The sequence below is a fragment of the Bombus fervidus genome, chromosome 4, assembly GCF_041682495.2.
Source record: "Bombus fervidus isolate BK054 chromosome 4, iyBomFerv1, whole genome shotgun sequence".
In the NCBI taxonomy this organism is placed as follows: Eukaryota; Metazoa; Arthropoda; class Insecta; order Hymenoptera; family Apidae; genus Bombus; species Bombus fervidus.
This window is the reverse complement of record NC_091520.1, coordinates 7,797,784-7,810,877: the sequence shown is the minus strand read 5'-3', so window position 1 is coordinate 7,810,877 and position 13,094 is coordinate 7,797,784. Positions and strand designations below refer to the sequence as shown.

The following is a 13,094-nucleotide window of genomic DNA, read 5'->3' as shown; positions in this document are numbered from 1 at the left end:
GCGTCGTTTGCGCAGATCAAAGAAAGGGCTTAATCCTTTCTACAACGAAGCCTTTCGTGGGCGGAGCATCGACACCTTTTTTTTGAGATAGCACCTTGCCGACTATTGTACCAATACACCGCGTCGCGTGCATACATAAAGGCATCGCGCTTATGCGCGCGCAAGATTGGTCCAGATTCCTACCCGACTCTTCGTTTTCCTCTCTGTCTTTTTCTCTCTCTGGTTCTTGGTGTTCTCCTGTTACGCTTTCGCGGCTCTCCTGGTACGTGTGCGTGCCCAGTGGCGCCGCCGGCCGGGCAAAATCCTAGAACCCTAGAACGACAGCCGAGACTCGGACCCCCCTGTTGTTCAGTCGTGGGTGCAGTGCGTGCGAGTGTGCAGTGGTTTCGGGAGCTGCTTCAACACCGGCGTGGCCTGGAGCGTGCGAGGTTAAGTCAGTGTCATATTGCCAACCATCGTTGCCATTAATATACGCTTCGATCTTTTGCTTATTTTTTTTACGGTACTAACGTTTCTTATTTTTCGTCAACTTGTTTACTCTCGTGGTGCATAAACTCCATATATTATGATAGAGGATTTTTACAAATCCAGGAATTAATGTTTTGTGTGTTTAGTTCTTAACAGCGTTTGTCATTTGTATATGCAGATTGTTCGAATGACGACACGGTTTACATTTGCCAGGGATACAGTTTAGACTGTTGGCAATTAATCAACCACTTAACGGAACGTGACAAAAGCTTGATACCCTTGTGAAGCAACCGATGGTTCTTACCGGTCGTAATTGTTTATCGTAAGTTTTCGTTATTTATTTTTCGTTCAGCCCGCACGGTTAATTTCTTCAAAGGTTCATAAACCGAACATTCGTGCAACTGTGAAGCCCGCCATAAACTTTTCGTGTATATCGATGACGATCGTGATTGGACGGAGGGAGATAGCAAGAAGTGTTCGCGGAAGATAAAACACAGCGAAAATACACCGTGTGAATATCGCGGGCGCGTTAATGACTTGGTGTTGGTGTGTTACGACGAACGAAGACGTCGCGCAGTTCTTGCAAAAGAAGGTCACCTGTTTCATGAGCTGCGATTATCCGAAATAAAATATCATTGACCTAGTTAGCAGCGCAAAAGTAATTAGACATTCAGACTAGTAGGGACCGTAGGTGAGAGCAGAGTGTTGATCGATCCTTCGTCGTTGCCGAGCGCATGTACGCGATCCATCGTAAATTCACGTTTCCACTTGTGTATCGGTGCGTGCGGTGACACCGAGTTGAAATACGGCACGCGGGCCGCCCATCGGTGAGTCGCGATGCTTAGAAGAGGAGGAAATTTAGTCTCGTACGGGTAATTCAAATCTCCAGCTAGCTACGAGACGGAAACGAATGGCCGGATTTTCTCCCTAACGACTAACGACATTCATATTCGTTAGCTTCGCTCTCTCGTTTTTTCCCCTCTTTTTTTGCTTTTGGACGTTCGATAGCGGAATCTTGTTTCCCCTATCTGACCAGCGCACTATCGACCTATCATCGATATCGATCGTGAATCTTCGATCTCCATTACGATGTTTCGAGTTGTGCATTGTGTCAGTCTTCTAGTATTTTCTATAATATTAACTACGTATTTTAGTTTTGAATTTTGTACTCGAATAACGGTACTTTTTTACTTGCTTAATACGTTTTTACTCGTAGTTTGCCAATACCAATTTCCATTGCTCTGTTTTATATATAAAAGTCCAATTGATAATTTGTCGATATCTTGTTTCCAGTAATGTGCGAATATGTTTGCAACATATAGCAGACATCAAAATCTGTATACAATTATGAAGGAAGTATATCAATAATTTCCGACATTGCAAGATATTTTATGTGTGCATCCGTCATTGACATGTTTATGTCAGTTAATCGAACTGTATGGCATTGCTGAAACGCATTCTTCACCAAATGAAACAAGTGAAATTAGTTTAATCATAATTGATGCATCAAACGGCATGAATTAACCGCACAGAACCTCGGAATGTTCGAGATTATCTTCAAAGATTTATGACAAAATCGTGAAGAGCGATAGATGATTTATTGGCAGAGGTAGTTATATCAAATGTACTTATTGGTAATTTTGAATATTTTATGTACGTTTATAAGTAACAATAACAGTATACCTAATACTATATTCCTTGCTGATATACATATATGTAATCAAACTGTAGATTTCAACATTTATATCTATGTTTAACGTAACATAAATATAACATTTCTATGAGTAGACTGAATGTAACATTTCTTATCGCTAGATCGCGGATTTTCACGAATGTAATTAAAAAGATAAAACCTAGATAGACAATTGATTTATTAAATATAATAACAAGTGTTATATTTTTGGTTTACTTACATGCTTTTCTTTATTATGTCATACACACAATCATGTCATCACAAAAAGTCGCGGTCTACTTATGACAAATAATAATATTATGAGAATAGAATCGTGTTATCTCGTTATTATTATCAGGAAAGATACGCTACCTACGTTCAGGATCCGATACATATATAACATCAGTAACTATTCGTGATTGAATCGTAACGATATTGTCTTCTGTTTACGCGAATGTTTGTAGCATAGCGTAATTTATGAGTGGAAAACGTACGAGTTGCCAGTTTGATATCCAAGTGGAAAATCCATTGAGCTAATCCTAATCCCAGCACCGATGAGTGGTTCACCTGGACTGATCAGACTACCTGCATAACGATCGTTGAAAATCGGATTAAATGCTGTCAGGTATAGGCTTGAATTTACATCCAGCGGTTATCTCGTTGAATTGCAGCGTACTTTCCTCTAATGGCCTTTCGCGAGATACGCGAATCAATCAGTTGCTTGCCAATTCGCAATGTACCGCTCGGAAATGATGGGTGCAGCGTTTCGTTGTCCTTTAATAGCGACACTAGCGTTCTTATTTGCTTTCGCTTCTGAGAAATTAAGCACACCCTCCCGATTTCTACCATTCATTGCATTTGTAGTTTGAACTTTCGTGGCGATTACTTTCGACTTTCTGTTGATTACTTTTGAATAAATGGCGTATTAAAATGCCATTAAGAGAGTATTAGTAACTAATTGCATACATAGCTAGGATACTTTCTGGTGTTTACAGGTTACTACCTTCTTTTACAGTTCTTTTAATTACGGTGCAATGAGTGTTTAATTTAGAATTTTACTTTTACTCTTTTTAGTTAAATTTCCTGTATTCTTTGGATCATCTCTGATTAAATCATATTTTCCTATCGTTGGAAAGTATCATAAGTTTCAGGAGAATAAGAAAGAATGGTTATCGATAGGTACGTGTAATTTTTTATTTTAATATTTCTCTAAAATTATTCTTGAAACATTGAAAGTCTTTTTCTCGATAGAGATGGAAGCGAATCGAGTAAAATTCGAGGATCCTAACAGGATTAAGAGTCACTTATTTAAATTATCTGTATGAGTATGAATCGATAAAGTATTATCTACTATCAGGTTTGAAATGTCTGTCTCACGAATCTGTTACTCATGTCATTAACGTTTCGTTCACCTGACAATATGATTCTTCTCGAATTTCAAGACTGTCCGACTACAATTTCTTTTCGTAATGAAATATCGCATTTCGCTATTACTTTTTGAAGAAGGCAATTCTTCTATCAATTTTCTTCCTCTTAGTACCTCAATCGGAACTTATTAAACAGATTAATCCAACTTTGACTAGCGACTTGACTGACTGTAGTTCGTTCTCTGTAGAACAGGTAATTAATATAATTGCGAATGGCGTCTAAGTTGATTCTAAGTATTATACCCCTGCGAAACATGGAAATTTTATTATGGCGCAGATGCATGGCAAATGGAAGTCTTGGAACTTAAAGTAAGCTGCACGACAGTATTAATAGCTTTTTAATGTCAGGGAAAATATGATTACCGCAACTCTCTTAATATACATTATCGTGGGACCGATGTGCGATAAATTAAGTTATTTAAATTATATTCCGGAGCGTGCTAGGCATTCAATTTTGTACCTTTCAACGATAGGTTAGCGAAGGCGCTTTTTGTCTTTCCTCTTAATCTAATTCGTCGCTTGACGTTTAACTTCTATAAAGTATAAAGGAAATTCCAACATTTTTTCTATGTATATATCGTACTTCGTATTTCGTTGGAACCAAGACATAAATATTGTACACGGTTATTTTTGCATTTATTATACTATATATTGAATAATTGTCTCGGTTTATTTGCACGATAAATACTCCTAAGAGGACCGAATTTGTTATATAATTACCATAAAATTTACAATCTTTTTGAACCAGTTACGTCACAATTATTGAATGTTTAACGTTCTCAGCTTAATTACACCTGGGCGGTGTAATGTTCTCCTGAACTGGGTGTCGTTAGCAAGCGTGACGTATCTTTACTTTGCTTAGGTGATGAGAATAGAATGGCCGTTGAGATCGTATTTGCCACTTCTACATCGAATATATTCTTCTAGTTGATCGAGATTCTTAATGAAGGTCTGATAGGCTAAGGCAAATACAATCTCTTCCCCGCGAACTTTCTTAAATGCATTGGATGTAACTGTCTAAAGTTTAGATGACATTTGGAACTATATTTGTTTGTCGTCGCTGAAAGTACTCCTTTGCTGTCGTGTTAAATAATTTTTTATGTTCTTATGTCGTTCTTACAACGTTTTACTAATTATATTTTTTAGAATTATATTATTTGTATTTTAAATAACGTGTTAAGTATTAAATCTGGTATTTTATTATATGAAAGAGAAACAAAAGGGAAAGAGATTATTATGTAGACTGTAGATATATTTATGCGAATTCATATTTGGATGAACGCAATTGAACAAATAGTATCTAAACAGAGATTAATTTGACGTATTATCACGAATATTACAATATATTCTATGTGTTCTTGTACGCATAAAACTCTGCAGGTTAGAAGTCGTAAACTGTAATAATCTCACGTTAGTAAATTGTTTTATATTTCTCAAATCTGAACATATTGCGTGATATATTTCAAGTAAACGAGTTACTGAAAATATCCGGGACACGCATTAGGTCTTAAACATGCAAAACTTTAATTTCTGGAGATACAGCTATAAAGATTCTTCGCTTAGTACTTTTTGGGTTGCATCGTCGCACGAGAAGAATATATGCTTCGACAGCTCTTGCCAAGTTTCTTTTCACTTGTCCTGTACAAGATTTAAATTCAGTTTATCTCGTAAAATATGGCAATAGTATTTCTAGAATAATACTGCTGACTGCTCTGTTTTAACAAGATATGATGAAAATTATTGAATTGAATAAATTGTATATATATATACACAATTGTTGTTTCATATTTTATTATATATAATAAAAATAACAATTATTATTAATATATATTATTTAACAATAATAACAATATTATTAATATATAATATTATATATATAATAAAATATGAAACAACTATTGAAATATATTGTTAGGGAAATAAAAAATAACATAACTAGACAATGGATAAGCAGAGTATCGATACATTTTTGTGTCTTTCTTTTCATTGTAAAGGAATTCTATTGCGTTACATTACTATTTATATTTATATTAGTTATGTTGATTGTATAGTTAGTTTTATTACTTAATTATAGTATACTAGTTATATTACTATATATGTGTTAGTAAAATTTGTTTAAACAACAAATGAATTTTTCAAAAATTCTGTGACATAGTAGTACAGTTTATTACAACCATTTGCAAATCCATTCTCCATTGCAAAATCTCCGCTCGCATATGTAACAAACATTCCTCTCGACTATTGTACAATTCTACCATATTAGAGAAGTATGTTTCACAATCAAATTTCACTTCATTAAATATAGGAAACCAATGAAATGCCTTATTTCATAGTTTGAAGATATCGATGCAGCTGATATGGTTGGAGTATCTACTATTCGAAAGCATTGAAATTCGCGCATTTCATGGATACTTCAATACATTCCATGGTCAGATTGATCGTACGCCTATCATACCAGTACAATCTGGAATCATGACAATTTAGATAATTGGAGAAACACTCTACAACATCGCATCTATGTCTACCTGATTATTTCAACCGCTTTAATAGCTTAACGCTGGTGAAACATTTTTTCAAGTACGATTTAGAATATTGTTATATGGCTTACAGCTGTTTTCGTTTTAGTAGCACTATAGCAGATTTTTCGTATATAGCTTATATCCAAATTGCTCTAATTGTTTAAATGTATGTTATTCGTAGACTTTCGAAAATTCTTGAAAACCTTATTGTGTAAATTATATTTATTTAAATTCTTGCGTGCAGAATATTTTGAAATACGTAAAACTGTTTTATTTAACGCATTCAGAATGCAAAACTAATTAAGTGTCTTTAGAGAGGCTGTTGAAAATGATTAGCTCTTTAAGCTAATTTTATGCGAGATATCATTTATGCTATTTGTAATGAAATAATGTGTAATAATGTTCACGGATGAACAAGACACGTATTTCAAATTTCAGGACATGTAAACAATATAATGTAACATGTAACAATATTAATTATGACTGAGGTAAATGAACAAAATATTTAAAACTCGAAACCTTTCTTCAAACGTAAAAGACTTTCCGTAGGATCTAGAAATTCGATTGGGAATTCAGCGTTTGTTTCGTGTTGTTCTTTTATGTAGCGTTAGCTTTTGCACGTGTAGTCATGTAAATAGTGGTAGATGTTAATAGAGAGTGAGATGAAAACAATACAAAATACATTCACGTTTGTCATTTATAACAATTTTAGCTTTCTTGACTTTTTTAACTGTAATATTGAAAATATCTATATATATATATATATATATTCTACTACAGTGATATCTATATCTATCCATCTATATATACATATATAGTAGTAGAAGTAATCGTCTCATTACAATAAAACAACAGCAGAAGTTCTCGTTTCGAAGCATTGTCGTAATAGGACTACAAAATCAGTTATTTCACATTCGGTTATGTTTATTTATATAAAATTAGGATTTTTAGTAGATACACAATGCATATACTCGTGCCAATATAGTATACCATACTCGTACTGTACCATATCAGAAAAACTAGTGTGAGTCAACAAATGCGGAAACTTCTCCTACTTAACCTTCTACATACAAGCGGAGATTTGTTTGCGTAGAAGAATAAATGTAGTTGATTACAATTTCTCTTTTTAATCTCAAAAGTAGGGACCAACAATTGCAATACAGATGTACATTAATTGGTATCAGTACAATAATGTATTAAATAGAACACAAACAGTATGCAGAGATAAGCAAATAGAATTTTATAAATATTCATAATCCTTTTCTCCTATGGTACATTGGTAGACTTACAAAAATTTATTACTATGTACATGATAATGTTGTAACAACGGTAAATGTCATTGTACGTATTCATTATTGGAATTATAAAAATAAAATATTACATTTTTTTACATATAGCTAATGCAATATAACATTCAATTCAAATTTATAGCAAAATAATCGGTTCAGATCTATAATAAAATAAGTCAATTCAGATTTATAAAAAGATATTCAATTCATATTTATAAGAAAATAAACAATTTATATTTATAAGAAAACACTCGATTCAGGTTTATAACAAACTATTCAATTCAAATTTCTACATCGATAACATACGTTATAAAAGTATCGTATCGTTAATATTATCTTTACAGCTATATTTTGAAATAAAAGATGTTCATTCAATAATTATCTCTGAAATATTAAAATTTCATTATCATTGAGAATTCACAAGTTTATACGAGTTTTATTTGATACTTTTTACAGATTCGTGGTTCCTGGTTAGTGCAGCCGAGCAGGAGTTCGATAGGGACGAGTGTGTTAGCCATAGTGGAGGAAGAAGGGGTCCATGATGCCCCCCATAATAGGGGAAACACTGCGCGTATGGTTCCTCTCGGCGTTGGTGGTTCACGGTGCTGTCGCCGGCAATCCAGACGCGAAACGCCTTTACGACGACTTGCTTTCTAACTATAACAAACTAGTGCGCCCTGTTGTGAATACCTCGGACGTACTACGTGTGTGCATTAAATTGAAACTTTCGCAGCTCATCGATGTGGTGAGTACTACTGTTTGTTCTATTTGTTTTGTTTACATCGTGATCTGGCGGATAATAGAAGGGCGTCGTAGCATCTGCGAAATTAGTTTCCCGTGTAATTTAACGAACGAAAAACGACAATCGGTTTGAAGTTTCTGAAGCCTGTAATTATTATCTTATTATAGAAAAATGGCAGATTAAAATTAAATAAATGTCCATATATATAACATCAAATTTATCTCTTAACAAATTATGTTTAAGATTTTCTAATACTTCTAAAATACAGCTGTTTCTTTTTAAATTTTACTCAACCCTTTGACTGAAACTTTAATTTTACTGGCGTCATCTGCATACTGGGTCGTTTACGTTCATGTTTAGAGATTTGAAGGCTCTTGTGTTTTAAAATATCCCTTAAAATTCTTTAACACTCTTCCAGGTTTCTAGAATATCGTCCCGTAATTTCTACTGCTATATGTTACCTTAATTTATTTAAGCATTGCACAATTTAAATGAAAATATAGGAAAAGTGAAAAATTATTTGAAATTATTGTCAGAAACGAACCAGTACGTGGATGGAGGGTTAAGATAATTCAGCCTTTATACGCGTTAAGTAAAATGTATTTTTCTTGAATAGCTCGTCTGTAGCTTTTCCTAGTCCCTTGCTCACCTCTTAATTTGCAGAGAGACAGAAAAATGTATGTATTTTATATTTTTTCTTCGGAAGAAGTGGCCTTTGTGCTTCTTACACTTTGCCGGTTTATGGCACATTTCATCACGGTATGCGCAGTAATCGCTCGTCAACGAGATTGAGGGGAAGCAAGGGACCGTGACGATACGCCGTGGTTAAAATCGCACGTAGTAGTGTGCTCGTATTTGGGCTAAAGTGGATGGATACGATTATTCGATTACATGGTTATTATGTCGTTATTGGAAATGAATTTAGTCGTCGATTGTACATACATACATATATGTGCCTAATCGATGAAGACTAACAAGTTATACGCATTGAAAATTGGTTAGGAATTACGCGTTATTATACGTTGCATGTTACATAATTTCCTTTTTGGAAAAATTATTCCTTTTACTTGCTTATGTGATTAGCATTGGTTACGTCAAAACGTATTGTGGATGATTATAACTAAACAAATCTTCCTTTAGATTATTTCATAAATAGTAACTGTAGTCGTAGGTTTGTGAATTTATAAAAGTTACATGATATTATTGTAACAATTTTATTGTATCTGCATATTCATTAAAATTAGAAATTATAAAATATTATTATTTGTTTTATATATAGTATAACAAAGTATTCAATTGGTATTTCTACATTGAATTTGTGCATAGTTTACACAATATATTGGAATGTTTAGTAATTCATTTTTATTATTAAATGGAAATAATACTGACCCTCCATAGATTCCTTAGTTCTGCATTCGAACTTAAAAAATTATAATTACTACTAAACGTATTAATCAACTCGGTTTCTATTAAATGTATTGCAAGGGATTACATTAAAAGCGAAAGCAAGAAATCAATTTTAGCAAGTTCTGTTTGAGCAATAAGATGTCTGTTACCGCGTCCATTTAATGTATTACTGAAGCATTATTTGAATTCAGCATGCAAATGCTTTCGCAATCAGTTGATGAAATAGACAATACAGTTTCAACATTATTTCAAACGCGTATACATTAATATAATATCGAAATGAATACAGAATATATTGACCGGTATTGTGATTTAAATTTGGCAAACTGTTTAAGATAAAATCGAAGCAGATGATCTTTCGAGATTTCTAAAAGCATTAATGAAAATTCTAGATATCTTTTCGATTCTCATTTTTATTTTGAATTTTCTTAACTTATTATTCTAACTGCGTAATCTTCTAAATTATATTTTGTCATAACAGAAACGGAAGATCGGTTATTTCAATCCTATGCGAAGCATCTTGACGCGAAATGTACGTTTTCATAAAAATTTCCATCTACCTTTTTGAACTTTTTGACAAGTAAATCTGTTGATTAGATTCTTTTCGCCTTTTACAGAACCAGAGTAGGTTACAGCTATTTCACCTCGCGCTCAAAAGAATATGTAAATGGATAAGCGCCGCGCGTTAAAGGTTTAAAAAGTTACACCCTCGAGGAGTATGAGTTCACTACCTAGGAATTCTATGTTACCTAGGGCTCCTCTTGATCTTTAGGGCCTTAATTGCGGCAAGTGCTTGATTGACAACCTGGAGAGGTACCGGTCTTTATTAATTAAATATCTCATGTGATAAATTGTCTTTTGTAGGCACGTGATGATTTATTCTGCCTTAATTTGCATTTAATCATTCACTAACTTTTCACTTTTCACTTTTTCACTTTCTTTATCGCCGTTCGAAAGTTTTAGAACAGTTACTATGTTGGCTCCAAAACTGAAAAGAACAAATTACATAATAAAGATATCAGGAAGTGACATCGTCTAATGTGTATACTATTGTATACTTGCGATTTTCTTAAAACATTTGTACAATTTAAAATTCCTATTCTACGCGAAGTATTACAATTTTACTAAAATTCAAACTAGAAGATGTCCCAAGAATTTTGAGCGAGAATGTATGTACATCTTTAAATGATTTTTGTTAGAAAAAGTCTTTTCCACAAGCTTCATCTTATATTATTAAATATGCAATTGGTTTGGACGACAATAATGTCATTATCACTTAAATGTTGTTATGGGTTGTATCGAGAATTCACGGTATCGATGGGAAAGTATTCCTCAAAATTAATAACATCGTTTATGCTGTTCTTTTATTCAACGTTCTTGTCAATATCCATTATACTCTTATTTCTTGTTGAAGGAATTAAGTTCGCAGATTATCTAGATTGCATGATCTCTAGTATTCATTTCGTAATAATTTTCCACTTGAATACGATTTTCATAATTCACGGAGATGAGATGCTGCATACCAGAGGTTTTATCCAGGTTCAATCGACAGGCGGAATTCAACCTATTTAATTCTTCCGATGCAGCATCCCGAATCTTACAGACCAGTTATATCCACTATGAATTAGTCAAATCTGTCTGAAATGTCAAATAGTTATAGTAATTATTTACATATTTCATGATAAGGAGTCTATTTAAAAGATATGAAATTATCTTCGATATTGGTTCTTTAAAATTTTGGGTAAATTTGGGCCATCGACTCTTGACGTTATTTACGTATTTACATTGTGTTATTTACAAATTTCATGATAGGCAGTCTATTTAGAATATATAAAATTATCTGTGATATTAGCTTTTTAAATTTTGTATATTTCAACATTAAAAACATCCATTTCTCGTGTCAATTTTTCTATTATTACTACAAAATGTGGAATCTATGAATTGTTAAAAAGAAAACTATTCATCATATATATCAAACTATCAATCGGTTATTAATATTTATTGTAATATACGTAGCAACGATTTGTTTGCAAACTTTAGTATAGCAGTTATATATGCAATGCCAATGAAATAAGAATAAATACACTTTTTAAAAGATTTTTATATAAAACTAAATAAATTTCTTTTAATCTCTTCATATTTTTTATCCACGAAATAAACGTAGCTCGTTCTCTTTCTCTCTTCGAAAATCGAACCAAGACATTAATATTGGTAATCTACAGTTCATACGCATCAGCAAATAAATTAAATAAAATTTAAGAACGATCAATTTTTCCAAATAGTATCAAGAATTTTATTTTTGAGAGATACAGATTTATTAGAATATGTGTGAAATACTAATACGAGATTTGTCTCGTTTTCATTTATTAATAGGTAGAAATATTCTTTGAAGAAATATAATACTTTCAAGTAATATATCTTATCGTTACTAAATAGACGTTAACTGAATAAATCTATTAAAATTATTGCAAACACAAGGTTGCTTCAATTTTAATATCAACTATATATCAATTATATGTAAATATGTAATTATGTGCAAATATATCTTAAAATGTTTGTATACGTATAACTTCGTAATAACGTATCATTAACGAAGACATCGAACTTTATTACAAGTAATTAAGACAGTTAGCGTACTACGTTAACGAACTGATATTTGATATCGTTTTAACGACGTAATCTATAACGTGAAATTACTTAATTGTTTCTCGATGTCACCTGCTGAAGAAGGGGATCCTGAGAACCATTAATGCTCTGAGGTGAAAATACAGAAATTACGGACCTTCTGTAAAGAAATAAGTTCGAGGGGAAGTCGTGGAATTATTTCCATTAGCATGTACTGGTTGTATGGGTGGCGTGGCAGCAAATTGCGTGGCTGTATGCATATATACATTCTTCGGGTAGATTGCGTGGTTTCTCCATGCTATTACGTCGATTTGAGGAGAGTATTCGCACGAGTTCTGATAACTTTCCTTAGAATTTTCCTTTCTATCGAACCTTGCACGAAATTAGATTCATTCTTGGTTCTATTGGATAACTCTGGTATTTTAATGAACGAATTTTTATTATGTAATTTAAAAACATTTTTTTTTTTAGAATGATATTTATCGTATAAATAAGAAAATACATATTGTTTGATAGACTAGTTACACTATCTTGGTTTTACATTTTAGTTCTGGTAATAACGATATTCTTCTAAGATTCAGAAGCCTAACGATTTATTTTTTAATGTGATCATGCACCATGAGTGTTTCCAATGCTGAAGTTACTGATTCGGTAGTTAAACATTCTATTTTGTCAAAGTTTTGAATAGATCAATGTTTATTTAGATTTTAGTATAATCTTTGCACGCATTCTTGTTCGCGATAAACGTGTATTATATTATTTATCTAATTATACTCACTTCATTGAAAATGTATTTCATTGGAAAAGAAACAATTACGTTATTATGCAGATTCTTAGAAATTAAAATAATTGTTTCGAAAATATATCGTTTTACGAAAATGATAGTTTTTGCCTTAAAAATGCATTAAAATCAATTCTATTCTTGCTTTGACTCTTCAGAATAAA

General features: G+C 32.6%; 1 protein-coding gene across 5 annotated transcripts in view; it reads left to right on the top strand.

Moving 5' to 3' along the window:
- The first annotated feature begins 346 nt into the window (after window positions 1-346).
- Nachralpha4 (nicotinic acetylcholine receptor alpha4) overlaps window positions 347-13,094 on the top strand; it is a 367,080-nt gene continuing 354,332 nt past the window's right edge. For 2 of the 5 annotated variants that reach the window (XM_072002506.1, XM_072002513.1), the window contains exons 1-2: window positions 347-433; window positions 7,832-8,120. In XM_072002506.1, the coding sequence (XP_071858607.1) occupies window positions 7,914-8,120 (207 nt within the window). In that variant the 5' untranslated portion in view covers window positions 347-433; window positions 7,832-7,913. Of the gene's footprint in view, window positions 434-646; window positions 791-7,831; window positions 8,121-13,094 lie in introns of those variants that run through there. The other 3 variants (XM_072002507.1, XM_072002508.1, XM_072002511.1) reach the window with 3 other exon arrangements.